This window comes from Peromyscus maniculatus, chromosome 13, assembly GCF_049852395.1.
Source record: "Peromyscus maniculatus bairdii isolate BWxNUB_F1_BW_parent chromosome 13, HU_Pman_BW_mat_3.1, whole genome shotgun sequence".
Classification (NCBI taxonomy): domain Eukaryota; kingdom Metazoa; phylum Chordata; class Mammalia; order Rodentia; family Cricetidae; genus Peromyscus; species Peromyscus maniculatus.
In genome coordinates, this window is record NC_134864.1 from 23,578,845 (window position 1) to 23,606,328 (window position 27,484).

Sequence of the window (27,484 nt, forward strand, 5' to 3'; positions counted from 1 at the left end):
GTATGAACAGTAAGTAGGAAAGCACTTGGCTATTGGAATGTAAAGTTTAACTTGAATACGAGTGACAGCAAACAAAAAGTTGTTTTTAGGTCAACAGGCTCTTGGGTAGAGGGAAATACTCTTGTGAACCTCGTGGAGAAATCTAGGTATGTGTGTACTGGAGATGGAACCTAGGACCTTGGCCATGCCAAGCAAGCACTCGACAGTGCTATATGAAGAGCTCTATTTCCGGCAAAAACTTAACTTTTTAAAGACATAATTTAAACCCTCAATCATAATTACAACCAGTTAGTCTGTCTTTCTAGGCAGAGCTGGAGAGATGACTTAGGAGTTAAGAGCACTTACTGTTATTTTGGAGTACCTGGGTTCAGTTGTCCCCAGCACCCACATAACCATATACCATATGCAACTTCAGTTCCAGGGTATCCAGTGCCCTTTTCTGGCTCTGGTGAGTACCAGACACACAGGCAAAACTCTCATCCACGTAAGATAAAGCTCTTGGGGTTTTTTTTTTTTTGTTGTTGTTCTTTTTAGACAGAGTCTCACTAAGTAGCTGTCTAACGTGGACTTGGCGATATAGACCAGGCTGACCTCAAACTCAGATGCAACCTGCCTCTGCCTCCTGAGTGCCTATTACTCAGTGCCTATTACTGATAAATCCTGAAGCAATCTGATTATTCCATTAATTAAAGCATTTCTTTCTGAGTTTTCAAACATATTGTATATTACCTCCTTTTTGAACCGAATGTAATAGTTTTATTCATACAAATATGCTGTCCACATTCACCCATCTTCAAAATGCGTCATACTAACCAACTCCATTAATTCTTGTATGCTTTCAGTGTTAAAAATATAGCCAGAGATGGTGAAACCCTGCCTCAAAACAACAACAACAGAAAATATACAGTTAAAGGCCAGGTGTGGTGGCAGGTGCACACCTTTGGTGCCAGCAGCACTCAGGAGACAGGGACAAGGCAGGTCTCTGAGTTCCAAGCCAGCCTGGTCTACACAGTGAGATCCTGCATCTAACTAACTAAAGAAAAGATTATAGTCAAAGATTCACATCAAATTGTTTTAACTTTCCTTCTTACCAGCAATGCTTTTACTGTAATCTTAAACTCGGGCAGCTGTGGGCTACATACAACCAGGGTAACAGAATGGGACCCTGCCTCAACGAACACAGATAAACATAAATCAAATGCTTTTAGAGAAAACTCTCTTACTCCTATTACCAGTAGTGGGACCTTACCAGTTAGAAACACGGTAACAACTAATATTAAAATGTTTAAAGGAGTCTGGTCTACAAAGTGAGATCAGGACAGACACCAAAACTACACAGAGAAACCCTGTCTCAGAAAAAAAAAAAAAAAAGTTTAAAGGAAATACTGACATAAGGCTTATAAAAAAAAAATGGCAACATAAAATTTGGCTGTGTCCAGAGATGGGAAAGAAAAATATATTTGAAGTTTTGCAGAACTTTGACTTCACAATAACTGAATACTGATAGACATGACCAGGCAGTTTAAAACGGGTGACCCTAGAGTAACTTGATTAAGTCATAATAACAACAGTCCTCACAGGTAGGCTAACATGGTGTTTCTGTTGTTTTGACATAATACTTAACAGCTACAAGTTGCTAGATTACTACCAAGACGTACAGATGGGAATAAACCAATAGTCTAAAGCCTGTGTAAACAGGTCCATAGTTTATTTCTCCAGTGACATTGTTTACAGATGAGTATAAGTTAAAGGCCTGCTTGCACACCAAAGCCAGGTCCTTTGGGTGGTTCAGTCAGAGAGGTGAGGCCTCCAGCTGGCTCACAACAGAAGCGCCCGCTCCTGAAAAGAAAAGCAAGTAATGTTATTAGTGATTAACATTTACAAATTTTTCCTTAAAAAAAAAGAAAAGAAAAAAGAAAACTGGCTAAGTATGCTAGCACACACCTTTAATCCTAGAGCTCTGAGGCAGAGGCAGGCAGAGCTCTGAGTTTCAGGCTAACCTGGTCTATATAGTGAGTTCCAAGCCAGGCAGGGCTACATAGTAAAACCTGCTCTCAATATAAAAATAAAAGGAATTTTTCAGCTTTATTGTAATCTTATGGTACTATCTGAGGTCTATTGTTGATTAAATGTCATTATGTGGCATATGACTAATTAGTTTGAGAGACCAAATTATGTCATATAAGGAGAACCAAAGATTCCATGATATTCAATATGACAAAAAAGACAGGAAGAATACAAGATAGCTATTTCAAGAAAAGTAATTATTTTTTGGAAGAGGTATTTAAACAATTCCGCACTAAGGGAAAAAAAAACAAAAACAATAATAAAGATTATCTTGTAGTGGGGTCGATGGCATGGCTCAGCAGGAAAAAGTGATCGCTGCAAATGGCGGGCAACCCAAGTTCAAAGCCTGGGACTTTTGTACAGGTGTATGAAATGTATGCAAGCATGTTTGCACATGTACGTATGTGCACCTGAAGGCCCAAGGTCAATCTTAGGTGTCTACCTCTATTACTCTCTACGTGGAGCCAATGTCTCTGCTGAACTGTCAACTTGCTGTGGTAGCCAAGCTGGCTAGCCACCTTGCTCAGGAGAGTCCCTGGCTCCTCTTCCCAACAGTGGAATTACAGCCTAGCCACCATGTCCACTCAGCTTTTATATGTGTTCTAGGAATCTAACTCCCATGATTACACTTACATGGAAAGAACTTTACCAGCAATGAACAATCTCCCCAGCCTTATCTTATAGATTTTTTTAAGGAAAAGTGTATTAGCCGGGCGGTGGTGGCGCATGCCTTTAATCCCAGCACTCGGGAGGCAGAGCCAGGCAGATCTCTGTGAATTCGAGACCAGCCTTGTCTACAGAGCAAGATTCAGGACAGGCACCAAAACTACACAGAGAAACCCTGTCTCAAAAAACCAAAAGAAAAAAAGAGACAGAGACAGAGACAGAGACAGAGACAGAGAAAAGAAAAAGTGTATCTTGCTCAGATGAAAGGTTTAGACAGGCAAACTACTTCCAGTCAGCTCCTATGCACATGAGTGTAAAATTGAGCTTCTGATGACTCCAGTGTAAGCTATGCCATCAAAGTTTATTATAAAAGTAGGATTGTACCTTGGCCCAGGCTTTGGAACTTTCCCAGCTCTGAGTTCATCAATAATCACTTCAATGTCCTTGGGTGTTAGATCCTCCTAGAGAAAAATTGAAGCCACTAATGAATTACTGCTGTAAAAAAGTCTATAAAACCTTAAAATTAATTCATTTATTTACCAAGACAGCTAGAACTGAATAACTTCAATATATAATGCAATACACACCAAGAGCTTTAGCGAAGAGTCACAACTAGGTTTATTTCAAGTGAAACCTCTGCATTTGAGTTCCGGCCTCACCACTCACCACCCTCTGCCTCTCTCAAGTTCCTCTACTGATACTTGAACTCATTTTTGTGGATTTCTTAAGTGGTGGTTTGAATAAGAATAGCACCCCTCCCCCACCTAGTGGAATGCTTAGTGATTAGGAGGTGTGGCCTTGCTGAAGGAAGTGTGTCACTGGGGGTGGGCTTTTCAGTTTCAAAAGCTCGTGCCAAGCCCAGTGTCTCTCACTGCTTGCAGATCAGGATGTAGCTCTCAACTACTTCTCCAGCACCACCTGCTGCCATGCTTCCTGTCAGGATGATCATGGACTAAATTTCTGAAACCATAAGCAAGGTCCCAATTAAATGCTTTCTTCTTTATAAGAATTGCCTTGGTCATGATGTCTCTTCACAGCAATAAGAAGAGTGACTAAGACAATAAAAAACAAACTAGAAAAGTGCCAAAGTACAAGAGAACAACTGCTAATCCTGCAAGAAACATTGCAGTACAAAGAATAATTATCATCAAGAGTTGTAACCCATAAGCAGAGACCTGAATCAAAAGCTCTAACTACTAACTGAAGAGACTCTGACTTAGACACCTCTGCCTATAGGCTACTCTATCAAGATTTATGCTTCATACCAAGCCCTGTCTAATTCCTATCTGAGGAATATGTAACAGAGGCCAAACTTAACAAAAATTCTGCAAGAAAACACCAAACAAACTTGTCTCCAAGTTTTCAATACCCAGAAGAGCAAGGGACAAGACCCCAGACCAGCACTAAAAAGGTCTTCATAACCACAAACCTAAGCACACAAAGTTACGATCCAAAAAAGGCTGTACATTTGATACAAGGATAAACTAGAAAGTAATCTGTCCTGCAAAGAAAATTTTTAGTCTGGAAACTTTGGCATTGCAGAATGAAGTAAATAAAAGGTGTAAAGAGATCAGCTTTGGAGGTACCATTAGTACCTCTAGGAGCAGGAGAGAAGTAAGGTAAATCCACTCTTGAAAATGCTATCTCAACTAAGACCTCAAAGAATCTCTATGAACTAATTTATAAGAAATAAGCTGGGAGGTGGTGGTGAATGCCTTTAATCCCAGCACTCAGGAGGCAGAGGCAGGTGGACCTGACTTGAGACTAGCCTGGTCTACACAGAGAGATCCAGAACAGCCAGGGCTACATAGAGAAACCCTGCCTGGAAAAACAAAAGAAACAAACAAAAAAAGAAATATAAACTAACAAAATACCATAGTCGTAAACCATGATATAATTAGGCAGCAAGTAATTTAAAAATGCAAACTAGAAAGCTAAACATATTTGGATATTAAGAACACCTCCAGAAAACTTACAGGTCAGAGATAAAGGGATAAACACAAAATTTATAAGGTATAAAGTAGTAGAGGTGGGCTGGAGAGATGACTCAGTGGTTAAGAGCACTAATTGCTCTTCCAGAGGACCTGGGTTCAATTCCCAGCACCTACATGGCAGCTCACAACAGTCTGTAACTTCAGTTCCAGGGAACCTGACATCCATGGCAAAACACTGATGCACATAAAATAAAAAAATAAATTCTTAAAAAAGGAATAGAGGTATGTTACACATTTCATCTATTTAAAAAATGTAATTTAAAAATGTAAATTAATTAAAAATGTAAATTACTACAGATATAGACAGTACAGAAAAGGCTTTAAAACATTTATAAGAAGAATCCATACTAAATTTATGGTAGTAAATATCTGCAGAGAAAAAGAAGGTAACTCCAGTCTCCTATACTTTTATGTATAATTTTTTTCTGCAAATAATGATATCAATAGACAATATTATCTAAGTAAATGCCCTAATATGTTGCTATTACATTTTGGTTCTACTATATGTAAACGATTAGATTCATCAAATTTATCATATTCTGGAGAAAAATGCAAAATGTTTAAAGATAATTCTTTTAAAACCTTCTAGATACTTATACAAAGGTACTATAGAACGTTAGCATGTGTGAAGTTGAATACTCACATAGTAGTTGTCATTGATTTGAACCATTGGTGCATTTACACAGGCCCCTAAACACTCCACTTCTATGAGTGTGAACATCTTGTCAGGGGTGGTCTCTCCCACTTTTATTCCTAAAATGTAAATCATCACTATAAGAAATAGATACAGTTTCAAAGCAAAAACAATGTATCAACAATGTTATAGAGTTTATATATAAATATTGATGTGTATTAAATCTCTGTAAAAATGAAAAGAACCAAGCATAGTGGTGCACACATTTAAATCAGCGCTTGGAGAGCAGAGACAGCACAAATTCAAGGACAGCATGGACTATACACTGAGATCCTGTCTATATAATAGTATAACTCATTTCCCTCTTTTGTTTTTTGTTGCTTGTTTTAGGCTATTTGGGTTTTTAATTTTCTTTTGTTTTTTAATTTTTTGAGACAGGGTCTCACACAAAAGCTCAGGCTTGGCCTCTAACTAATGACAACCCACGTCTTAGGATCCAGAGTTCTGGGATTATAGGCAAACGCCACCGTGCCGAGCTTCAAGTTATTTCTTAAGTAGGCTTGTTCCTTTAAAATCAGTAAGAGCTGGGAGACCAGTGCTTACTTGGTTTTCATCCATGTTGTGATAAGACTGAACTACTCCCCACCACCTCGCTGCTTGTCTGCCATGGGGCTGACCTCCATGCCTACCTCAAACATCATGGCTCGCTCTCTTTTCTCTCTCACTCCTACAGGCAGCTGGAGATATTTACAGCTTGCCTGCTTGAGGTTTTCTTTTAAACTAATAGAACTGTTCTCAGGCTTCAAAACAAATAAGCAAGTAAATAGGGGCTGGAGAGACTGCTAAGTGGTTAGAGGATTGGCTGCTCCTGCAGAGGACCTGGGTTCAGTTCCTAGCACCTACATATGGCTCACAGCCTGTAAGTCCAGCTTCAGGCCTCTGGCCACTGTGGGTATGGCACAAACACATAATTAAACAAAGAAACAAATAAAGTCATTTTAAAAGTAAATAATTGGACTGCTACTAACACAGTTACACCATTGCATTGGCAAAGATTCAGAAAACTGAAGATTAGGGCTGGAGAGATGGCTCAGCCGTTAAAGGGTAGGCTCACAACCAGAAAACTGAAGGCCAAAGATTATTAAGAAGGTAATAATGAGTACTCATACACTCAAGGGAAGAAATTGGCAAAATATGGCAAGCGTGACTCAGCAATTTTTCTTACAAACAATCTTAATATACAATATGAAGAGCATGCAAAGGAGTGTAAATATGGAAGTACTAGGGTAACGCTGTAATAGCAAAACGATGCGAATACTGTGCTATACAAAAGGTACAAAGTTAAACCACACAATGTAAGCATAGACATATTACATTTATATACTAAATAATAAAGGATATAAAACCTGGTGTAACTAATATACCAGAATCTAAGTCTTAGAGGTGGGTTTTAGGGGCCAACTTGAGCTTTCTGCCTTATATACATCAACATTGCCCAAATGTGTCTGTGGCAGCCAAGGGCTTGTATTAAGAGGGAAAAAAAGCCACAATTGATGACAGAGACCAGCTACTTGAGAGACTGAGGTCAGAGGACTATGAGCCAGAACAGCTTCATCAACTCAGTAAAACCCTATCTCAAAAGTACTAACGCTAGTGTGAAGCCCTGTGTTTCTTCAGTACAGGAAGAAAAATTAGAAGATATGTACTTTAACTTACAAAGTTAAAAATGTAGCAATGGCAGTTTTGTATGGAAAATGCCCATTTATTTTATAAATATGCTACAATTATACCTATTTAAAATTTCCCTTATTGTGAAGTAGTCCTGCTATGCTGTTACTTATTCTGTTGTTTCTCTGGAAAAGTACATGGACATTTTTAAAATTATAATTGCAGCCAGGCAGTGGCGCACATCTTTAATCCTAGCACTGGGGAGGCAGAGCCAGGTGGATCTCTGTGAGTTCGAGGCCAGCCTGAGCTACAGTGTGAGATCCACGACAAGCACCAAAACTATACAGAGAAACTGTCTCAAAAAACAAACGAACAAATTTTAATTATTTTTACTTCTGTGTGTGTGTGTATGTGTGTGTGTGTGTGTGTGTGTGCATGTACATAAGTGCAGGTGCCCCAAGAGATGTCAGAGCCACCTGGAGCTGGAGTTATAGGTGGTTGCGAGCTACTTGATATATAGATGCTGGGTAGAAATTGAACTCAGGTCCTTTGGAAGAGCAGTACATGCTCTTAAGCTGAGCCATCTCTCCAGCTCATGTATGTATAGTCTTTTGTTTTGTGACATATGCTAACATATGAGAGATAATTTTCCTAGAAGCTTTACAAACATACTTAACGATTAACAGAGATTAAAAACTTAGACTTGAGGCTGAAAACTAGATGAGCACAAACTAGAAAGAAATAAAAGTAAATAATATCTTTTTAAGTATCAAGAAAGTACAAACCAAATAAGATAAATTGAAGTTGAAAATTTTAGATGGAAAATGTCCAATATAGAAAGACAATTTTATTTGGGAGGCATGGAGTATAGACAGAAGAAGCTATTAAGATAGGTTCTTAATGTATAGTCCAGGCTGACCTTGAGCTCACTCTATAGCCTAGACTGACCCAAACTCGACAATCCTCCTGTCTCAGCATCCTGAGTGCCGAGATTATAGCTGTGTACCACCATAACCTATTAGACAATAATCTTGGTGTTGGTTTTTTTTGGAGAGGTTGGGGGAGATGTTTCAAGACAGGGTTTCTCTGTGTAGAACTGGCTGTCCTGGAACTCACTTTGTAGATCCACCTGGCTCTGCCTCCCAAGTGCTGGGGTTAAGATTGTGCCTCACCACACCCTGGGCTGATCTTGGTATTGTTAACAAAAGAAATGAAGTATCTCATACCAAGCTTTCTCTGAAGGGTCTCCAATATGCTGTCAGAATCTCGAAGCATACAAGGTGTAGTAGTGCAGACCTGAATATGGTACTTTCCAACTGGCTTTCGATTATACATTGTATAAAAAGTTGCTACTTCATATACTCTCATTGGAGGTACTTGTAAAACTTCTGCCACCTAAAATATTAAAACATTAAAGAAGATGATTACAATGTTTATTACCTGAAGTGTAATGTACCCAACTCTAAATAGCACAATATATTCTAAGTACTCTTACACTGGTCTCTAACTCAGAGATTCACCTGCCTCTGCCTCCTGAGTGCTGGGGCATGAGCCACTACTGCCCAGCTTCAAGTATTATTACAGCGTTTAAAACTAAGGTATAATTTCAAATAAAACATTTTTCACAAGCACTATATATCATTATAATATTTTTGTTTTTTCTTTCTTAGTGCTTGAGATTAAACCCAGGGCTTTGGAGTTGGCAGGCAAATGTTCTTTTACTTAGCTACATCTCCATTTCACATCAAGGTTTCTGAAAAAATTAACCAGTTATGTCTACTAAGGACAGTATTTAGTTAAATAAAGCTTTGTAACATATTTCAGTATTAGGGAAGTAAATGAAGCAAAAAGAAAAATCAACGCTACCTCAAATTTGCATTTGTGGGTATTAGATAAAGTCTATTCCTATTCTCCCAATAAGGACTACAGCCTTTGTCTTTTGTTCCTTTTTGTGATTCTACCTTAATAGTTAAAGCAGATAAAGTTTAGAGAATGATGAGAGTGAGTCAACTCCAGTGGAGGATCTATGAGAGCTGGTCAAGGAGAAAGCACAGTGAGCTGGTTCTTATACGGCACTCTGTAAATGAAATGCTCTGCTGTCACATGAATGTAATCACTGTATTAACAGGATAGATATAAACTGAAAATCTCGACTATTGCTAAAACGATTTGAAAGCAATTAATCTTCACATCTGTAATCTTAGCACTTGGGAGCCGAGGCAGGAGTATTGGCTAAAGCTTCAGACTAGTCTGGGCTAAGTGTGTCAGGCAGAGCCTGTCTCGGAAGAGAGGGTGAATCTCACAGTGTTGGGCTGAATGGCAGTTCTGCCATACCAGATATTAGATACAGACCTTTCTTAAAACTAGACCCAAAGATGCAAAACTATTCAGGTTACATTTGATAAGGGACCCCCCCCCCCCACTATAATTTTAGGGTTGAAACACTGCATTAATTTTCAGAATACTTTGGTACTAAATTATACACATTTGAGATTTTTCATATTAAGACCATTTCTCTCTCTCTCTTTTTTAATCATTAAGACCATTTCCCTCAAAAGGAGGGGAGGGTGAGGGGATGACAGGATGGCCGGACACCTATTTCATACTGATGCCTATCTTTCTGCAAGAACGGAACTGTATTAAGGTGACTGACAAAAACACACTAAGGAGGTTATATCTAACTATCTATCTGTCTGTCTATCTATCCATCCATCCATCCATCCTGTGTGTGTGTGTGTGTGTGTGTGTGTGTGTGTGTGAGAGAGAGAGAGAGAGAGAGAGAGAGAGAGAGAGAGAGAGAGAGAGAGAGAGGAGAGGGGGGGCCTCCAAACTCCTAAACTCTGAAAATAATGATTACCATGATGATTTTTTTTTTTTATGATTTCTACATAAAGAAGTTGTCATATACAATCTCTCCTCTTTGCTGAGGCAAGACTGAATTCAGTACCTTGTTCATGGCGGATATGGGCAACCATCCGTTCTGCCTTTGGGCTAGATCCAGGACTGGGAGCACAGCTGCTGCTTTATGCCCTTCTGGGTAGTTTTTCACTATTGCCTCTATCCTCTGTGAAAGGAAAATGCCTGCTTTACATATAGGAAGCACTGAATACTTGAGAAATCAATTATATTGGTTATTTAATCATACCTTATAGTTTTCCGGTGTGAAATCAAATGGAGTATCTGGGTTATTCTCAGGAGTATCTCTATGCTATTCCCCAAAAAAAAAGACAAAAATTTTTTTTCCAGAATTATCAACCTTTTCCTTGAAATGTAAGTATGTAAATATTACTATGCATTACATTATACTGTTGTGGCTCATTTAATCCCTGCTTTAATTCCATCATTCTATCAGTCTATCTTTGTAGTGAGAATGACTAAAAATACCTATTTGTAGAACAGTTTCAAAACACATCCTTAGAGATTAAGAAGTTCCAAAAAAATAGTTATCCAACTTCTCAAGGAATGGGATATCAAATACAAATAGGCATCCTTATGTAATTAAGACACAAAATTGTAAATATGGGCAGGAGAGATGGCTTAGAAACACTTGCTGCTAACACAGAGAACCCAGCAGTCACACTGGGCCACTTATAACTCCCCATTACTCCAGTTCCACAATATCCAATAGTCCCTTCTGGTCTCTAAGGGCACCTGCACCAGATGAACATATATGCATGTAGACATATACACCAATAAAATTTTTTAAATAAAAATTCTAAATGTGAGTCCCAGACACAAAAGTACCCAAAGCAAAGGAATTGATTATCCTAGGTACCTGGGACGATACATCTTTACTCTTCAAAGAGGTACAAAAATACATCTTTCCCCAAACAAGTTTTCCACAGAGAAACATCAAGCTACTCTCTAGAAGCTTTAGTTTGCCAAGAATCCCAGGACATGGACAGCCAAAGCCACACAGAGAAACCCTGTCTTGAAAAAGGAATCCCAGGACTAAGGAAGCTAAGGCAGGAGAATTGCCAAGAGTTCAAAGCCATGCCAGGCAGCGGTGGTACATGCCTTTAATCCCAGAAATCGGAGGCAGAGGCAGACAGATCTCTGTGAGTTCATGGCCAGCCTGGTCTACATACCAAGTTCTAGGACAGCCAGCAAAACATAGTGTGACACAGTCTCAAAAAAAAAAAAAAATGTAAAGAATAGTTATCTTAATATAAATAGAAAGATTTGATGTTCTCAGAGTTTTGCTTTTTAAAAAGGTGTCAATCAAAAGAGGGAAGAAGATGGAAGCTTTGAACAATTTCAAACGTGAGGCCAATTTAACGTTTTCACAAAATCTAAATCATCTTCCATGAACACTAGAGTGACATCCAATACTGGCTAATTCCTAAAAACTGCTCACAGCAGATAAACAATGCAGCATCTAAAGCTTTCCGACTTGTACAACAAAATCGAGGCGTTCATAGATACCACCTAGAGTTAAAACTATGAAGCCAAAAATATAGAGGCCAACTACTTTGTAAACTAATATATTTATTATGTAGTAATGCCCTGAATATATATTACTTTAAACCCTTGAGTTAGGAACTAATACCTTTAGGGATTTCTCAGGTTACAGCCTTGTTACCTTTGGCGAGCCAACATGACTGACTTTGAAGCCATGGAGTCTGACCACCAGGTTAGGGCTCATAGTAACTTTACCAAACAATAACCCAAATGCTCATTCCTAGAGTCTCCTAGGTCCCCAGGAGTTAGGTTCTGTTTGAGAGGGTAAGCTGGAACCAAACATCATATGAATGATAATGAACTGAATAAGCTACAGTCAAATCTCTACAACAGTCAATATATGCCAAAGACACGGGTACTGAGGCTGTGGTTTGGGGTGAGAGAAATGGCACTTACTGCTCTTGTAAAGGACTCAGGCTTGGTTTCCAGCGCCCACACCAGCTCCTAAGAACCTAAGAGCACCTTCTGACCTTCTCCAGCTCCTGCATTACACAGTGCACATGCGTGTTCTCAGTCATGCACATAAAATGACAACAAATATTTAAAGTTTTTGGATTCAGCACTGCACACTCTAGGCAAGGATTCTATCACTGAGTGGTAACATATCCCCCAACTGAAGATATTACAGCAGACTCACTCAAATTCAAGTTTTTCCATCATGAGGAATTTTGATGACTTACCACAAATAAGGCTCCTCCAGCACCATTTTGTACAGCTGTCTTATGCAAATTCCTTGCATGTCTTCCCTAAAGTTAAAATTTTTAAGAAAAATTAGTTACAAATTTTAAGAAAAACTTCATGAACTACTTGAAGAGTCCTAATGTAAAACAAGGGCATCAGGTTATCTTGGGAACCATCTTAGGAGGATCTGCACCTGTGCCCTTGCCCTTCTCCTTCAGAAGTCTCAGGAAATGGCTGCAGAAAGGCACATTATTAACTCATTTGTGGAGTCAGTGGAAGAACCGACCGAAACTCAACCAGAGCTGAACACAGGTGTCATATTCACTCTACTCACACTAGGCTGGCATGCGATACTGTCTTTCCTTTTGTCTGAATTGATGAGATGGTAAAGTTTTGTTTGTTTTGAGACAGGGTCTCACTATGTAGTCCTGATGTCCTGGAACTTGGTATGTAGACCAGGTTGGCCTTACAGAAACCCACCTGCCTCTGCCTCCCAAGTGGGGATTAAAGGTTTGCACTAGCACATCTGGTCCTCATGGTAAGTAAGGTAAATGCACAGGAGTCACAGCTGTGCACAAATGAGTCACATTATACTCTTTTTTTTTTTTGGGGGGGGGGGGGTTGAGACAGGGTTTCTCTGTGTAGCTTTGGTGCCTGTCCTGGATCTCACTCTGTAGACCAGGCTGGCCTATACTCACAGAGATCTGCCTGGCTCTGCCTCCTGAGTGCTGGGATAAAGGCATGCGCCACCACCGCCTGGCTTCACATTATATTCTTCTAAAGATTTTTTTTTTTTTTGGATAGGATCTCCCTAAGTAGCCCAGGCTGGCCTTTAATTTTTTTCTTTGCCACAGCCTCCCTGGTGCCATGTTAGCAGACCTGGCAGCCTTCTCAGTTCTTTACTGAACTACTTCTGCAGCTCCAACCACACACCTTACTGTTCTAATGCTGTGCAGACCTGGAAGGTGCGGCTGCTCGGAGCGAATCTGACTGGTGGATTTTGTTCTCTTGTTCCTCTCCTGTCCTGTAGACCTCCCACCCTAAACAACTAAACATATTCTAAATCCTACCATCTCTGAATCCTGTGACCCACCAATGGCAGGACACTGAATTAAACCAAGCACAGAACTGGCTACCAGAGAAGACTAAGCGTGAGTGACTCGAAGTAACAGCATACTTCACTCTGCATTGATAAAGTGGTAGTTCAGCTGCAGAAATACTTGCCACAGCACATCTTGCTTCAATTACAAAAACCCGAGTCTCACACTGAAACACAGGTATAACACAGAGTGGTAGAAACTATCACTCTTAAGTAGATTAGAGTACAACCAACAACCAGAGGAAAGGTCCCAGGGGCTTTGCTTCAACTGTGTTCTCCCCATCATCACCAGCAGCAGCTAGTAGATAAACAAGTATTACCTTATGCTTTTTTTGTTTGTTTGTTTTAAGTATATAATTTTTTAAAAGAATGCAACATAGTCAAGGCTGTGAAAAATGAAACTAAGCCAGGTGGTGGCGGCCCACACCTTTAATCTTAGCACTTGGGAGACAGAGGCAGGTGAATTTCTGTAGGTTTGAGAACAGCCTGGTCTACAAAGTGAGTTCCAGGACAGCCAGAGCTACACAGAGAAACCGTGTCTTGAAACAAAACAAAACAACCCAAAAAAAAACCAAAAAGAAAAATGAAACTAAACTAGAAACAGCTACTGCCGTCACTCTAGCTGAGAACACAGTAAAATATAAAAACAATTTGAATAACAGAGAATTGCTTAAGTAAATGCTAAGAAAAATAATTCCTCTATAAGAATGGAAGAAATAGTTCACTTTAAAGTAGGAAAAGTATCTAATCCCTCTTTCTACACTCTGAGCCTCTGCATACTCATTTCACTGACGTTAGATTAACTACTACTTGAAGACGGCCATCTCCGGCTCCGCTCTGACTCCCTGGCTCTCACTCCCTGGCTCTCTCCTTTATGTGTCTTTTCCTCTTCTGGTATCATCTACCGACTAGGCTGACAATATTAAGTATTACACACTTCTAGTGCCAAAAGGCTAACACCCAGAAGAGACCATAAATGCATAAAGCCAATGAGGAAAATTTAAAAAGATCATGAACATTTAAAAACTTACTAGCAATTAAAAGCATTCAATTTAAAATATTGCCAACTTAAATTAGGAAAAGGTTTTGGTTTGGGATTTTTTTTTTTTAATGATAACATTCCATTTTGTTGAGAGCATGGGAGAAATGGGCTTGCTAATGCATTAGGCAAACACTCATACAAGCCTTTTAGGGAAGCAAACTAGTATGATTTATGGAAATCCTCGTAGAATTCCTATCTTTTAACACAGTACTACTTTTGGGAATTTACTTTTAAAGAACATGACAGTAGCTGGGGTGACAGTGTCCCCCCCCATAATCATAGTGCTAGGAAGGTTGATAGGAGAATGCCATGAATCTAGGCCTATATATGAAGACCCAGTCTCCAAGGGGGGAGGGTGTGTGTGTGTGTGTGTATGTGTGTGTGTGTACACGCACATCTGTGAAGATCAGAAGAGGATCTGGCATTACAGGGTGCTATGAGATGCCCAATGTGTACTGGGATCCAAACGCTGGTCCTCAGAACACTAAGGGCTTTTAACTGTGGAGCCATCTTTCAATCTCTCACTTTATTTCACTATATTTCATGTGTATGGGTGTTTTGCATGCATGTGTATCTGTGCACTATGTGCAAAACTGGTGCCTGTGGAAGACAAGAGTGTTGGATGCCCTAGAACTGGAGTTACAGATGGTTGTGAGCCACCGTGTGGGTGCTGGGAATGTAATTCCCCTGAAATAGCAGCCACTGCTCTTAAGCACTGAACTCTTTCTCCAGCCCCTCATTTAACCTTTTTAAGGCTTAGTGTGGTTTTTGTTTGTTTTGAGACAGAATCTCTCTGTTAATAGCCCTGGCTATCCTGGAACTCACAATGTATACCAGGTTGGCCTGGAACTCACAGAGAACTGCCTGCCTCTACCTCCCAAGTGCTGGGATTAAAGGCATGAGCGCGCTCGCTCTCTCTCTCTCTCTCTCTCTCTCTCTCTCTCTCTCTCTCTCTCTCTCTCTCTCAATAAAATGGGTATCTTTTTTATTGGGCTGATTTTTGTTGTTGTTGTTGTTTTGAGACAGGGTTTTTCCATATAACAGTCCTGGCTGTCCTGGAACTCACTCTGCAGATCAAGCTGGCCTCAAACTCACAGAGAATCGCTTGCCTCTGCCTCACAAGCCCAGCTTATTGGGCTATTTTACAATAACGGCATTACTCTGAAAGAACTTCCTAATATGTTAAAGCATTGCTATCTACTTAGCAGACACAAGATAAAACAATAACTGAAAGACAGATTTAAGGTAAATTTTTACAGCATGACAGATAATTGTCTTTTGTTTATAACTTTAACAAAGAGCCATTGTCAAAACAAAACAGATTAGTGTTTCTTGCATTTGCAAGTAACGGGCTTTTATATTGTAATTAGGCTCTAATTGTATTTTATATAGCTGAAAACCATCTACTTCCTCTCTGCTGAAGTTAATATATAAATTTCCCTTTCACTTAAAGGAAGTGGAAAGAGGGTGGGAGTAGCTCTGGTATTACCATAATGACTTTATGTTCCTAAGTTATTCATGTTAATAATGTATTACCACCGCTTATGAGCTTATCTGACACACCGGGCCATGAACCACCCTTTCATTCAAGACGCATAGAAAGGAGAGCACAACAATCCACAGACCCAGAGAGACTAGGTAACGAAGGTTCAAGGGAGGAGAACACCCAGATCCCTCTGGGAAGGGGGAATATAAGCGGTTTTGACTGAAGGCGGGTGGGAACGGGAACATGATCGATCAGGTTGGGGGGTACAGAGCAGGAGAGTGCTGAGGAGCACTGCTGGGGGCGCATTTTGGGGTGGGGTGGACGCCTGGCCCTGGGGAATCTCCCAGAGTCTATGGGGAGGACCCCAGCTCAGACTCCTATAGCAGAGAGGCAGCCTGAACTGGCCGTCTCCAGTGAACAGATTGGTGCCTGGCCCAGTTGTCATCAGAGAAGTGTTATACAGCAAGGGATGGAGGCAGATGAGAGACCCACAGTCAAACATCAGGCTGAGTTTGGGAATCCTGTGAAGGAGGAGAATGGAGTGTAGGAGCCAGAGGGACAGCACAGGAAGGCTCACATAATCAACTAACCTGGGCTCTCAGGGGCTGAACTAGGGAACCTGCATGGGACTGACCTGGACACTCTACATATATGCTACAGTTGTGTAGCTTGGTCCTCTTATAGGACTCCTAACAATGGGAACAGGGGCTGTCTGTCTCTTTTACTGGTTTTTGGCATCATACTCTTCATTCTGGGTCTCCTTACACAGCCTTAATAAATGGAGAGGTGCTTAGTCTTACTGCAACTTAATATGCCATATTTTATTGATACTCATGGGAGACCTGCTGTTTCCTGGATTGAGATGGAAGAGGAAGGGACTGGGGTGGGAGAACAGGGGAAGGTGGGGGAGGGACTGAAAGGGGAGGCTGGAGGAAGAGTCTGCAGCCGGGTGTAAAATAAATAAATGAATGAAAAAAAAGGAGGAAGAAGGAGAGCAGAGCAAACCAGGCCATCACTTTTACACAAGCCCCTCCACCCTGGTACACTAGTCCCAGCTCTCCAACTGTTCTGCTGGAGATTCAGTTTACTAGAACCCTCCCACTAGGATGCGTCTGGCACACACATAAGCCATCTACCCGATGGGGCCAACATCCTGGCACTGCAGCACAATGCTGATGTTGTCATCTAGGGTTCACCCAAGAACCATCCGATCAATTACAGGGGTGAGCAACACAGACTCTCCTGTTTGAAGTGAGTTTCTCATTCCGTGTGAGGCCCATAGCTGCCCAAAGCTGGGCAGGTAAGACACACACACCTCTAGCCAGCTCCTCTCAGCAGCTCCAGAAGCTAATGGTTTGCTAGCTCAGTGCTACATCACTCGGCCATTCTACTTCTATTGACTTTCTCTTTAGGCTCTTTGCAGATTCTCTACAATACCTTTAAAAATCTTAGCTGACTTGAGTGTTAAACATATAACACCGGCTAACTTGTTATTGACACCCTTCCTGCTGCTAGTGAACTGTCCAGGCAGGAGAGAGGATTTCTTGGAGACACATGTGCTGTACCCTCCCCTTTGCTATCAGTCTAATAAAACAATGGATCCTCAAAGAATTAGTTTCCTCAGGATCTCATGCTGAGAAAGAGAGGAGAGTGAAGTCTTGGTGCTACCCAGAGGAGGACCTTGTCTTCCAGGAAGAGATTTCACATAGTTCTAACAATTTGTCCCAGGATCTTGCAAGACAGACGTGGAGCCTGGACAAGAGATGTTGTTAGTAGTGGGCAGGATCATATTTAGATAAAGACTGCTTAGTTATACATACCTCATGCCCCCATCTACCCCAATCCTCAGATCAATACCCTGAAAGTGACTTCATGGGAGGGAGTCTCTGGACCTCTTACTTGTTCCTGATCCCAATGTGGTCACAATTGAACGCATCTACTTTCTCTGCTTTTTACTGTTTAATTGACATACTGAAGACAGGGCTGCGCCTAGCTTGTTATGGTTTTTAGGGCCCAAGCTTTGATCCTAAACACTCCAGTAATACTAGCTCAAGCAAGAAAACAGAAAGCCCTTCCAAAAGCCAATGTTCACAGTAGACGTTCACATTTAAAGTGCAGAGGGCTGGGGATGCAACTCAGTTGGCAGAGTGCTTACCTAATGTGCACAAGGCACTGAGTTCAGTCCCCTGAACCAGACAAAGCCAGGCGTGGTGCGCGCATCTATGACCCCACCAGTGGTGACAGAAGGATCAAGAATTCAAGGCTGAGCAGAGCATGGTGGCACACACCTTTTATCCCAGCACTTGGGAGGCAGATCTCTGAGAGTTCGAGGCCAGCCTGATCTACAGAGTAAGTTCCAGGTCAGCCAGAGCTATATAGAAATCCTGTTTCAAAAAAAGTTTTTGATCAGCTATGCAAAACTAAAACAATTCCCAATGGTGTACTGACCACCTATAAGTATTCTAGTATTTAATATACTGTGATAGCACACTAAACTGATGTTGATAACATCAAGAAGATACTCTTTCTGAGTTGGAAATTATGACCCAAACCATAACCAACATTTCCTAATCCCCCAAAATATCTGATGCATGATTTTATTCTGATAAACAATTTTTTCATTTATCATTAAAATTACATAATTCTGGAGTTTAATCCCAGTTGCTTCTCTACCAGAAATAACTTGTACATATGTTAAGTACTTCTACAAATATGTATCCTATGTATTGCCTCAATTAAACAAGGGTATAACAAAACAGACATAGTAATTCAACATTAGTCTTTTATTTTGTTGTTTTGAGACTGAGTCTCACTATGCCCAGGCTGGCCTAAACTTTCTATGCACCTACCTCAGTCTCCCAAGTGCCAGGATTACAGGTAAAGACCACCACAAGCAATTAACATTAGTCTTTATAGACAGTATCCTAAAGTCACAATTCAAGAAAATATCTCAGGGTACTTTTCCTCTCACTTACTAATCACTAAATCTTACATCTCTACCTGAATAATTTTTAACTGTTATTTCTGCTATTACATTCCCTGGCCCTGCTTCTACTCCAGCCCCCACCCCACACACACCCCAGATTACTACCAGTAACACCAGTAACATGGTCCCCTGACTTTGTCTCCTGCGTCTCCACATCTCCAGAGATTCTCACTAAGATTCTAGCGGGCAGAGGGCTGAAGGTGGTAGCTCTGAGCTCAAACTCAACATGCTATTACATACTGAATGAAGTCCGAGTCCTGCGTGTGTTATGTAAAAGGCCTGTGGACCCTTCCCAACCTCATCTTCCACCCTCGCATTTCTTCTCCATCCTACCAGGCATTTCCCTCCTTAGACTCACAGCACTGTTGTAGTGTGTACTTCCCACTCATCATCATGACAGTGTTAAGTCCTCCTCGTAACCCTCTAACAGCCCCTGGGAAAAGGAACTGGCACTGGCACATCCTCCTATACCTATGGCACTTACTCAACCAGGTTCTTCATCACATGTAACGATTTCCCTGGGCAACTTCAGAAAGGAAAATTTAAACACACACACACACACACACACACACACACACACACACACACACACACAACAAATAACCATTAAATAAAAGGGTGAGCCAATCTACTCTAGAGGATACTATGTTGCCAAGCTATATTGTTCAATAGGTAAGGTTATTATTAAATCTTCAACTTACAAAGTAGGAGTGTATGTAAACCCATCATAAACTGAGAAAAATCTGTGATTTAGGATTTTCAAACTCATACATATTAAGATACAATCTCTTGGGGTTTTTCTTGTTTGTTTGTTTTCTGAGACAGGGTCACTAAACAGCCCTGGCTATCCCAGAACTTGCTTTGTAGACCAGGCTGGTCTCAGACTCAGAGATCCTCTTGTCTTTGGGATTAAAGGAATGCACAACATGCCTATCGTAAAAGGTAAAATTTCTTTTAGGTCTGCTGCGATTTTGCAAAGTTCAGTTTAAAACTATCTCCATCATGACAGCCAGGACTACACAGAGAGACCCTATCTCACACAAACAAACAATGTCTAATGCAGGCCAGGCACAGGACTCACACCTGTAATCCCCACACTTGAGAGGAACAAGAAGACTGCCAGAGTCTAAGGCCAGCCTGGGCTACAAAGTGAGACTCTGTCCTACAAACCAACCAAACAAACAAAAAGCAGAGGAATAAAACAGGAAAAGCATTTTATTTCACAAAAGTTAAAAACTGGAAAGAGCTACCATTGAAGGTGGTAAACTTCCAGAACAGCTAAGTAGATCCTATCAAGCCAAACCACCAGGTAAAATAAATTCACAAGAAAAAAACTGGTGAAGATATTAAGAAACAACCAACCCAAACCAGGCAGACGCCAGTGTTTTGTTTTTTCCTTTTAGCCTGAAGGCAGCCCTAGTCTGCCCTGTGCTGGGTAGCTAAAACTATAGGGGGGGGGGGGGGCGGGGAGCAGTCTTGAATGGCTTGACCCACCAAAGGAACTGGATAACCTCAGGCATGGACAAGTGGGAAATCCCAGGACAGGAAGTGCCAAAATGGAGAAGCACAGTGTTCTGCATGGCCATCCCCCAGGTGAAAAAGAGAAGCCTATTCTGAGTCTGCACGTCTCACAGTCACAACTAACTTCTGCACTTATGTTCATTTGCACGACAGGGCTCGAACCATAAATGGAAGACAAGAACTGGCAGATAGCTAACACAGCGAAAACTCTAACACAACAGGTATTTTCTTTGGAAAATGTAATTAGAGGAGACTAGAGAGATGGCTCAGTAGTTAGAGCACTTGGTTCTCTTCCAGAGTGGGGGAATTCGGTTACCAGAACCCACATTAGGCAACTCACGACTGCCTGTAGTTCAAGCTCAAGAGCCCAAAACCCACTTCTGACCTCAAAAGGCACCTGCCCTCTCTTGCACATACCTATCCACAGATGCACAATTTAAAAATAAAGAAAAATATATGGGGTCAAAGTTTCTCTTAAGAAAAGAGTTTTCTTAATTAGCCTTTACTCCTATTTTGGAAAGTCCGTTCTGAGATCCCACTATCTGTGACAGAGGAAAGGGGCCTGGTCCACACACGGTGTGTACCATCCACCAGTGCAAGGCTATCTAGCATTAGAGTGACAGTAGAGCGGAGCCAGCAGGACTCTCAGCCAGTGAAGGCCAAGCCTACACCGGAGTTTGATCCCCGGGATGACTCCCACCCAATCTGTCTTTCTGACCTCTACATCGAACATGGCAGATGTCCATACACACACACAAACATGCACACAAATAAAATGAAAAGAAAACAGTGACAGTCTAGAAATGCATACTAATAAGCTAACTTCGATGTAGTAAGTACATGGGAGGCTGAGGTAGAAGTGATGTAAGTCAGAGGTCAGCCAGGGCTAATCAGTGAATTCCATAGCAGCCTGGAGTGCAGTGGCAGAGCCTGCCTCAAAAACCAACCGAGGGCTAGAGAGAGGGCTAGTGGCTAGGGGCACTTACTGCTCTTGCAGAGGACCTGAGTGTCATGTTGGGTGGCTCACAACCACCTATGACTTCAGCTCCAAGGAGATCAGTGCATGTACAAACTCAAACACACATATAATTAAAAGGGTTTTATCTTTAAAAAAAAAAAAAAAAGGCAAGCAGAAAATGGGCATGGTAGCACAGACCGGTAATCCCAACACTTGGAAGGTAAAGGCAAGAGGATGATGAATTCAAAGCCATTACTGGCTACATGCATAGAAAGCTTGAGGCTAGCCTGGGATACATGAGACCCTGTCCCCACCCCCATCCAAAAAAAACATATATGGAAATTGTGGGGGGAAGAAAACCAGTTACAAAACCATAAATAATTCCTTCCAAATTTTGTTAAAATTAAGGTCTGGGCTGGGAAGATGACTTAGTGTAAATAAAGTTTTTCCTGTGCAAAATGAGGACCTGAGTTCAATTCCCCAGAACTCATAAAAATGGGCATGAATATAGTGTTTGTAAACCTAGCATTGCTGGGCAGAGACACACAGCATCCCAAGAGCTCTTCAGTCAGATAACATGGCCAAAAGGCCTCTGGTTCAGTGGGAGACCCTGTCTCACAGCAATAAAAACAAAGAGAAATACCACAGACAACTGACATCTTCCTCTGGAATGTGCAGTCACGGGCTCTCCTATGCCTACATACAGGTATATGTGTGTATACCTGGCCTGAAGATATAGATATGGAAATGATAATATAGGTGATTCATATTTCCTGAGCTTATTTATTTGCTGTGCCCAATATCCCATATTTCTTATGTTGATTAGAACTTACTGAAACTGTACTATGTATTTTTTAAATTGCAAAAACATTAAAAAACTTTAAATTTATTACAGTTTCTTTTCTTTTTTAATGCCACCTTTAATCCCAGCAATTGGGAGGCAGAGGCAGGTAGATCTTGTGAGTTTGAGGCCAGCCTGATCTCCATCCCAGGCCAGCCAGGGCTAGAGAAACTGCCTCAAAAGCAATAAAAAAGAAGAAAAAAAACCCCAAAAACCCACAAAACAAAATCCTGCTTTTCAATTTACACCTCTTGTTACCCTTTGCCTCAAAGACAAAACAAGCAAAAGCTATCTCTGGTGGGTTTTTTGCCCTTACTTCTTAGTAGACGGCCTCATCCTCACCTGAGTTTTTACCAAGAGCCTGTCTGACCTATGTAACCTTCCAGTTTCTGACTCCAATCAGACCTATTCCACTCTCACCCCTATGCAGTCAGCTACACAAAGCAGAACCCTTACTCTCTACTGTAAACTCTTTCATGGACTCCTTTCTATACTATGCTACCATATTTACCTTTTGTTTGCTTTAGGGAGCTTGAATTTGAGTTAGGCATATTTTACTGATAGGAATTTATATAGCTCAGGCTAACCTTGAACTTACTATGTAGCTAAAGATAGCCCAGATTCTGATCCTCCTGCCTCTGAGCACTGGGATTTCAGATGCAACCAACCATATTCATGTGTACCTTATTGATGTCTTTACATGAAATAACTCCACAAGAACAGGAATTCTGTTTCTAACTTGTAGTGGTGAAAACACTGCACCACCCTCAAAAATAAGACATAAGATGCAGCTATTTAACACACAGGAAAAGAGCCATCAAACATCACCTATCATTATTATACTTCAGCAGAGCATGAGCTCACATCTATGATCTCAGCACTCAGGAGGCGAGGCTGGAGGACCACCAAAAGTTCAAAGCCAGCATGGCACACTGAGCAGGTTCCAGGCCAGCCAGGGCTGCGTGGTGAGACCTACTCTTAAAAGGGAGCAAAATCCAGCAGAGTGGTGGGACACATTTTTAATCCCAGCACTTGGGAGGCAGAGGCAAACAGATCTCTGAGTTCGAGGCCAGCCTGGTCTTCAGAGTGAGTTCCAGGACAGCCAGGGCTACACAGAGAAACCCTGTCTCAGAAACAACAACAACAAAAACGCACTATAATCCAATCCACACTGTTACCTGAACATTACCCACAGTAAGACCTCAAATGATTTACTGACAGACTCAAGTGCAAATGGGAATATTTCCATTTCAGAACTGGAGAAGCAAAGATTAACTACATAACTACAAAGTTCACCAGGGATGCTAACCTTCAAAATGCAGGTCTAATTCTAAAGCCCTGAATGGATTCTGTACTAATATATAATTAATCTTTTGTTGAGAACTAACTTAATTTTTGTTTTACTGTTGGGAAAATAAAACCCAACCAAATAGAGTTTTTTTCTTTCCTGTAACTGTCTTGTAGTTAATTACAGTAGCCATTTACGTTTATGTACTGTGTGTCCCTGCACTCTCCGGACACAAGTCATGCCTGTGAAGGTCAGACAGAGCACAACTTATCGAAGTGGTTTTCTCCTTCCACTGTAGGGGTTCAGGGCACTGAACTCGGGTCCTCAAACCTGTAGGCAAGCGCCTTTCATGCTGAGCTACCTCGCAGGCCCCGGAATCTGCATTTTTAGGATTACTTGAGTGTTTCAATCTCGGCAATCCAATTCCTTTGCCTACATGAGATGTCCCTGAAATTCAAATGACCACAAAACTGCAACTCTTTAGTCCTGGTAGTACCGTTGTTCGTGGTACTCTTCTTTTCACGGTTGATGAGTACGCTTTTCTACCGAGCATGTCCTATGAGGAATGAAAAACTGCAGTAAAAGAAACACTGGTCACCTCTATCTAGGCCTGAAGGACCTCAGCACGCCTTCACCAAGCGTGTCAGCATTTTCTCCAGCATGCTTCTAATTCTGTTGCAGCGGAGCCGCTAAGGCTGGGAGACAAGCAGCCCCTTCCTTCGCGGCTGCGATCTGGAAGCAGCAGGCCCACGCAGGGCCGCACTAGGTTCAAACGACAACCGCCTCCCTGACCTTGACTAAGTTCGGGGTGACGTTCCCTGCCCGGGTAGGGACGGCTCGCACCCGGTCGCAAGCCACAGCTGCGGAGCATGCCAGCAGCTGCGAGGACGAAGGCCGCGGCGTCCCTGCCGCCGCCAGCGGACCCGTCCAGCGCCCTGGGGATCGGGGCGGGGGGGGAGCGGGGGAGGTCTCCCGGTACCAAAGCTAAAGGAGGCACGAAGAGCGGGCGATGGTGGCGACAGTGCCCGGGTCCACCCCAGCCTCTTACCCACTGAGCGCTGAGGCCGGCCGCCCGGGCCCGCAGCGCCAAGGAGAACATGGCGGGCCACACGGTTCTCCTATCCCGGCCGCTCTAGGCTGACGCCCGACGAACGAGACTGAAGGGCTCGCCCGCCCCCCCCCCTTGCGCGCGCGCTCACGAGCCCAGGACGCACGGCGGGCGCGCGCGCCCACGAGCCGGGAGGCTGGAACCGGGCTCGACTCCGGAAGTGAGGGCGCGCGGGGGCTTTCTGGGGCCAGTGGGCGGGCCCAGAGCAGTCCGGTCCCTAAAAGGCCCGTCCCTGCTGGGAAAGCAGAGCTGCCCGACGTCAAGAAGGTAGATTAATATAGTATGTATATCCAAGCATAAGGCCCGAGGAAGCTGAGAAAAGTTTCCCACTCGGAGCCGGAAGGGGCTTCCTAGCAACCTCATTCCCTCCGGCTTCCTGTCCGGTCGGTCCCGGAGGGTGGTCTGGCCCTTTAAGGCAAGGCGCACAGAAAGCCAGGTCCAGCGGGAGAAAAACCTCTGGACAGGTAGAATCAGCTCGAAACTGTGCTTAGGTGCTGGAGAAAGAAAAGGAAATGGGTATAGGCAGTCATTAAAAGATAGTTTGAAAATGATAAAGTGAAGTCTTTAAGGAGAGAGTAATGTAAAAAGAACAAACCACATAAGGCGGGGAGATACCATAACAAAGGGCATTTGGAACCTATCTAGTGTTACATTAAATGGTTTAAAATCGAAATAAAATGAAAGGATAAACTGAGATTGGCTGAATACTGATTATGATTACTATCATTCTGGTATTTCATAGTTAGTTCTTAATAGCCATAGTGGCTTTCTCTACCTTCTCAAAGAAAAAAGCTTTAGAAATACAGGGGGAAAAAATAGAAAAGGTGGATTGATCAAACACAAGCCTTAGAAGAAAAATTAGAAAGCCTTATAAATAAAAAATGAGAAAGATACTAAGACAGAAGGATTAAGCCTAGAGCCTACAGAGCCACCATATAATGAAATAAAAGAAGTCCAGCCAAAAGTTGTGAGAAAACCAACTTTAGCTTGTCCATTTATTTTACCACAAATACCAGCAGACAATAGGTACCCACTAGATTTAAAAGAACTTAAAGAAGCAGTAGTTACATATGGTCTGCAGTCACCATTGGTAAAGCACATATTAAATTCTTGGGTGGTTCAAAATAGAGTAATCCCCCAAGACTGGAAAGAAATGACAAAAACAGGATTAGAATGTGGTCCTCAGTTTCAATGGCAAGCGTGGTGGAAGGAAGAGGCTAGGGAGATAGGAGAGAGAATTCAGGCTACAGGTATCAGTATTTCCCAGGATCAGTTGCTAGGTGAAGGCCCATATGCTGAGGCAGAAATGCAGGTTGAATATGATGATACCACCTTGGCACTGTGTTGTAAAGCAGCTTTAAGTGCTTGGGACAGGGTTAAAGATACAGGGAAAAGGTCTGAACTGCTTACATTTGACAAGGCCCAAGAGAAGCCTTCACTGATTTTTTTTTTTTTTAACGAAGATTGGCTTCAGCTATAAGTAGAAAAGTATCAGATCCAGAAGTCAGACGAATATTACTCGAATCTTTGGCTTTTGAAAATGCTAGTTCAGAATGCAAAAGGGTGATTAGGCCTTTAATGGCAAGATCAGCACCCATAGAGGGATGGGTTAGAAATACAGTTGGTACTGGATCTCACACTCATTATGCTACTCTGAAAAATCAAAATGTCAGATGTTTTAATAGTGGTTAGCAAGGTCATTTGAAAAGGGATTGTAGCCAAGGTGTTCCTAGGAACAATATTTTTTCTGGAGATAATTCAAACAGAAGCCCCCAACCTTCTGAATTATGTTGAAGGTGTGGCAAAGGCCGGCACTGAACTAATGAATGCAGATCATCAAGGTACAAACAAGGTAACTGCTTGTAGGGAAATGCCCAGGGGGTGGGAAGGCCTCTCACAGGCCCTGATAGCAAATTCAAGTTGGCTATTTCAGGTCAGCAGAGAAACTCATCCGCAAAACAATTAAACAGCTCTGCTCTGGAGATGGCCATTAATAACCCAGATGTCAAAGTCAGAGCAGCTTTAGTAAATAAAACAGAAAAAGTATGGGCACCATAGCATAGATACATATTCAGGATTTCAATAGCAACTGCTTTAAGTTCTAAAAAGGCTGATTCTGTAATTACACTTTTATAAGAAATTATGGCTATATTAGGAATACCTTTACAAATTAAAATTTACAATGCTCCAGCATATGTCTGTAGTAAAATTAAATAGTTTTTGCATATTACAACATAAAGCATGTTACAGGTACACCACACAATCCTCCAGGACAAGCAGTTGTAGAAAGATCCAATCGTACTTTAAAAGAGATGCTTAATAAACAGAAAAAGGTAATAAAGACCCCCCCCCCAGAGACAGATTACATAATGCTTTATTAACTTTAATTTATTATTTTTGTTTGTTTTTCAAGACAGGGTTTCTCTGTGAAACAGTCCTGGCTGTCCTGGAACTCACTCTGTAGACCAGACTAGCCTCAAACTCACAGAGATCCGCCTTCCTCTGCCTCCTGGGTGCCAGGATTAAAGGTGTGTACCACCACCACTTGGCTAAATTTTTTAAATATTAATGAGCAAAAAACTACAGCTGCTAAGAGACATGGGATTGTGTGTGTGTGGCGGGGGGGGGGGGGGGGGGGGGGAGGGGGAACTGCTGAATTAAACCAACCTGTATATTTTAAGGATGTCTTAACTTCAGAATGGAAGTCAATATGTTGCGTTGGGGGAGAGGTTATGCCTTTGTTTCCACAGGAAAAGAAAAGCTATAGATTTCTTCAAAATTAATAAAGATCAGATTTGACTGGGGGAAGACGTCCTGAAAATCTTGGCTACAGACGTCAAGCAAGAAAAACCACAAGACAGGTGACATATATGCTGATCCCTCGACATGGGAACAGTTCTGAGTTGGATGAGACATGATGAATCTTGTTGGCTACAGCATCCTCATGACAGTTTGGTTATGCGGTCCAAATGGACTTATAAGGT

General features: G+C 41.8%; 1 protein-coding gene across 2 annotated transcripts; it reads right to left on the minus strand.

The window, feature by feature from the left end:
* Positions 1 to 1,686: 1,686 nt before the first annotated feature.
* Ndufv2 (NADH:ubiquinone oxidoreductase core subunit V2) lies at positions 1,687 to 24,598 on the minus strand. 2 transcript variants are annotated; one of them, XM_076549816.1, is made up of 8 exons: positions 24,441 to 24,598; positions 12,171 to 12,236; positions 10,175 to 10,237; positions 9,977 to 10,093; positions 8,256 to 8,424; positions 5,371 to 5,480; positions 3,118 to 3,194; positions 1,687 to 1,839 (listed from the first exon to the last, which is right to left on the minus strand). In XM_076549816.1, the coding sequence occupies exons 1-8, from the start codon at positions 24,489 to 24,491 to the stop codon at positions 1,746 to 1,748; spliced, it is 747 nt and encodes a 248-aa protein (XP_076405931.1). In that variant the 5' UTR covers positions 24,492 to 24,598; the 3' UTR covers positions 1,687 to 1,745. The 2 variants fall into 2 exon arrangements, with proteins under 2 accessions (XP_076405931.1, XP_076405932.1); XM_076549817.1 differs by lacking the exons at positions 12,171 to 12,236; positions 24,441 to 24,598 and adding an exon at positions 11,887 to 11,961.
* Positions 24,599 to 27,484: the final 2,886 nt, after the last annotated feature.

Coding starts and splice junctions, on each gene's coding strand:
- Ndufv2 (XM_076549816.1), bottom strand. CDS start 24,491: ATGTTCTCCTTGGCGCTGCGGGCCCGGGCGGCCGGCCTCAGCGCTCAG. Junction 10,238..12,170: donor CTGGAGGAGCCTTATTTGTG/GTAAGTCATCAA, acceptor TTTGGGGAATAG/CATAGAGATACTCCTGAGAA. Junction 1,840..3,117: donor GTTCCAAAGCCTGGGCCAAG/GTACAATCCTAC, acceptor TTTTCTTTTCAG/GAGCGGGCGCTTCTGTTGTG.